The sequence below is a fragment of the Chaetura pelagica genome, unplaced genomic scaffold (assembly GCF_000747805.2).
Source record: "Chaetura pelagica isolate M959 unplaced genomic scaffold, ChaPel_1.0 scaffold315, whole genome shotgun sequence".
Lineage (NCBI taxonomy): Eukaryota > Metazoa > Chordata > Aves > Apodiformes > Apodidae > Chaetura > Chaetura pelagica.
In genome coordinates, this window is record NW_009953187.1 from 539,316 (window position 1) to 543,843 (window position 4,528).

At 39.7% G+C, this 4,528-nt stretch overlaps 1 protein-coding gene across 1 annotated transcript in view; it reads right to left on the reverse strand.

Moving 5' to 3' along the window:
- The window catches only part of ARID1B (AT rich interactive domain 1B (SWI1-like)), a 304,313-nt gene extending 302,465 nt beyond the window's left edge, over positions 1–1,848 (reverse strand). Inside the window, 1 exon segment of the mRNA XM_009997342.1 lies at positions 1,663–1,848. Coding sequence (XP_009995644.1) covers positions 1,663–1,848 — 186 coding nt within the window.
- Between the last annotated feature and the right edge of the window lie 2,680 nt (positions 1,849–4,528).

Genomic DNA, 4,528 nt, shown 5'->3' on the forward strand with positions numbered 1-4,528 from the left:
CCTGCATTTTAATCCTTTGTAGAAAGGTGGTAATATATGAGCAATATGAAAAGAACTGGATTCAGATCATTAGGGGTTCACAAACCAAACACACGAAGCTTTGGAGGCTGTCCAAAACAAAACCATGCCTAGGTGGTGATGTCCGTTCAATAAAAATTCAATGTCATAATTATCCTCTCACTTTTTCCCCAAAGAGCATTAGAGCTCAGAACTGTGCTGCTGCTCAGCCAATTATATTAATGCTGTGAGAAGACAGATAGGGCCGGCAGCCAATCGCCGTGCCAGGTCACTGCCTGCTGACGGGTAATTTACAATTATCAAGCAATTAGCAAATGAAGTGAAAATTCAACACTCATCTCCATATAACAGAGAGTAACTCATTTTAAAATTAAAAATATGTTCTAATAACTTCATTTTGGCTACAGCTACACAGAGAAAAATAAAGCCTCCTTTTTTCAATTTCTCCTCCTCTTATGACAGACAAAATGATTTGCTGTCTAAAGCTAGCAATCAAATATACTGACATTTCTAAACTAAACAACCCCTTCCTCACAAGTAGGCACATTTTTATCAATATGAAAGATAAAAATTGAGACTATTAATAATGGCACTCAACTCAACTACCATACTTGAAACTGTTATTTAATGAACCACCTGCTTAATATCCTTTCCTGGTGGATGGGCAGTAACAAGAATTAGCCAAGCACCTATCTGCAAGGGAGTTCAAAATTTTCTTTTCTTCTCTTTATTTAACAATAAATTACATTTAAAAAGCTAATCTGCAACTCATCAGTTGCACAAAACAAATGGTCTTGCCCATTAATGATCAAGTTACTACTCTGTTGTGCCCACAACAAAGTATGGTGCTCCTATTGCATACACTCACATTACGGATTTAAAAAACAGTAATAAAACAGAACTTCTTGTTAACCTTGGTTTACCCCTCCCTCTAGAAAACTACTGTATCATTTTCAGCATATGGTACAAACATTGAAATTGACCTTCTTTAAGAAGGTAGCAGGAAGGCAGAAGAGGTCACCAATCAACAGTGAAATCCAAGTAGATGAAAGGGAATTCTTACATTTATGTCCTCTGATATTAAAAAAATCTTGACTTTAAAGACCTGATAAATGGAAAAAAAATACAGGCTCCTATCAAAAGGAGAGAAAGAAAACCAACAATCAAAAAAGAAAACACAGCTGATGTAAATATGTAACACCTGTACGTGCACCAGACAACATCAGTCTCCTACACTAATGTCAGCTCTAGGTTTTCATCTTACAATTAAATGTATCCAAGCCAGAGAGAAAGAGTATTAAAAACAAAACACCACCTCCCCCCAGAAAAACCCACAACATTATCAAATACACAAGGCTCAATTATGTCAACTAGAAACAAAAAAAAACGGATGGCATTTGGCACACTCTTCTCTCCAGAAAGATATCAGCAACGAAGTAAGCGTTTTTTGACTGCATGGGGTTTCAGAAAACATGCACACTGTCAACATATTTACTTTTAAAACAGTCCTTCACCTTCCTCCTTCTGCACGAGAAATACTTATTTCTGATTATTTTTTTCTTGCATCCTCTGTATTACCAGTGTCAGAAGGGAAGATAAGGAGAGCAGGGAAACCAAAGCAACACGGACAAATCCTCCACAAACCTGTTGCTGTGGATACTGCATTCCTCCCATGGCTGCCGGGGCTCGGCCCTGAATTCCCACGGGATAGCGCTGGGGGCCGGGAGGGCCATAGGACTGCCCGGGGTAGGGGCTGCTCTGCTGCGCCTGGGAGTGCGGGTTATTGCCCATCCCGTACAACTGAGGCCTCTTCATCACCATCGGATCCATCGGACTGCCCTGTTGGTGAACACAAGCAGAAGAAAACACTAAGATCCAGAAAGAAAAAGGTCAGAATCGTCATGCTTACCGCAGGAAAAATATGCATGTGCCTTCTCAGTGCTTTATACATCAAATATTGACTTGACATACAAACAGGCAAAGTACCATTCTCTGGTTCTCATGCTAACTAGATGAGGTTTTGAACTGAGACTTTCAGCCTTCCACTGCATTTATAAAATAATTATTTTGAATTTGAACTTAAGGCAGTCCCTTACCTACAGAAAAAGCAAGTATGGTAACTGCCCAATACATTTCAACTTAAGAAGCAGTTGTTGTAAACTAATTAGCATAACTGACTTTAATGTGTGAATATAAATAAAACCTTGTGTATCAAGAGAGACACAAGCAGTGGGCAAGCCATTTAACCTTGAAAAAACGTCTGTTTTCTTACCTTGATAAAAAGGGAAAGTGAAAAGAAAAATAAAGTTTTCAAGAAATGCAATGCATACAGAACACTGTATTTCATTGCTTTCATGTTGCTATCATGTGCTTTAATAAGTTTCCAGATCAGAAGGCAAGTCATAACCACATTTTACAACACAGTTTACTTGTCTCCTTAACAGACCTCAGAAAATCCTAACTGCAATCACTGATGGGGGAGGGGAGGCAAGGGTGGGAAGTTCTATTTTTAGACTTTTTGGCAGCACTTACCAAGCACCATAACAGTTTCAGGACAGGTGTCAACCATTGTGTGGTACCACTCTCATGTTTTATTACTGACGACTAACTGAACCAGAAAAGTATCATACTTTGTCAAGCACAGCACTGTACTGTTAATGTGACATCCATTTTTTAATTCCTGACTGCCAGTTATATTCATAGAAGAAAGGGAGGGGGAAAAAAAGATTTTTAAAAGCCTGTGGCCATCTCATCTCCATGAAAGTGACATCCCCTCCCCTCCTCTCAGGGAAACAGACCTATTAACTCACCCTGCCAGCCCACCCTCCTGCCAGGAGCACGACTTTGTCCGTGTTTTCCTACAGTGCCCTGTTGACCAGTATTATTTTAAAGCCTCCTGTGGACCACGACTTCTACAAGTCCTTCTTGGCTATTCAATTCTGATGCAATAGTTGTTATGACAATAAATTACACCCACTTCTCATTTCTTCTCATCATTGCTGTTTGTACTACTAACACAGTGTCTTTTTTCCCCACATGCACAAGGTGCATGCTCTCCAAAGAAGTCACTGCTTAACTATTCCATGTTATTCTTACCATTTCTTTCCTGCGAGTAAATCCAGCTTCTTACTGTTTTCACCGGCTCTCCCCACCCTTACTAATACCCATTTGCCAGGAACGTCACCAAAGCCAAGTAAAGTATTCTGAATGTGAACACACTACACCTGAGGAGGTGGAAACTAAAACCTCCTCCTCCTCACATGACACCTCCATTCACTTCAGAAGAGGATTGCCCTTTTTTTGCCACTACAGCAAATTGCACATTCACATCTAATTGTGGGTGAGTATTACTCAGCAAATTTCCCTTTATTATTTGGCTTCTTTGTGGCCAGATTAGAAGTTTCTATTTTTCACTACTAAATGTTCCTGGGTCATTTACTATTTATATTTCATACTTTTCAAAATCAATGGTTCCCCAACCACTTCAGGCCACCTGACCCATAACAGCATACTTTTTTTTTTTTTTCAGGCCATGATGCATTCTCACCATACTTTTAACTATAAACACAAAGGTTCGGCAGATGAACTAGAGACTTGTCCTCACAGGATCCCAGGAAATAAATTTACTCCTATAGACCAAGATAATTTAAGCATTAAAACCCAGAAATAAACATAATCTGTGCATTATGTGTCATACTCATTTTCTCAAATATAAATCCTTGTTCAAAACAAGTCTTGAATTTCCTTCATGCAAGTCTCATGAAGCCAAACAGCACTGTTCATTGCCACCATCTTCTCTTTCAGGGTATTATTTTCAGGTCTCAACTCCAGCAACAACATTAAACTCTAATTTAATTTTAATTAATTTTGCATGTACTCTTTTCTGTTCTGCATCCAATACTTAAAAATAGACAATGTGAATAGCTAAACAGCTAAAACAGTCTGATGCTATCCATTATTAGGACTATTTTCAGGTGCATATAAACTTTGCCAAACTTCAAGCATTTAGGCTGAAATTTTCCAGGCCAAATGTACGCCTGAGGCTGAAATTCTCTGGAAAATTCAGCAGAAACAGTTCAGCTACGTCTTAGAATGAGGTCACAGAAAAATACACCATTTATGCTCTTACATAAAACACTTTAAAATACCTCTTGAATACCATGCTTTGGGGCAGAGAATTTTAATTTGCCAGGGTGACACTGGAGGTTCGGGAAAGGCGAGGCATGTGCCCCTGTTGAGAGAGCACCTGAATGTCATCAGATCTTGAGTAGCACAGGAGAGGGAAATCGGAGCATGTGAGTAGCACAGCAAGACTTCAGAGGAGTTACAAGGTATACAGAGGCGGCCTCAAATGTGCTGGACAAAGAAAGAGGAACGATGGGATAAAAAAAGCAGCAGAGGCAGAAGTCGGGCAGGAAGAGTTGAAGGGAAGAAGAGGAAACAAGGTCAGGAGGTGACATGGATAAAGGCTGCAGCGTCTGTCCTCTGGACTATTGACCTCCAAGGGGTG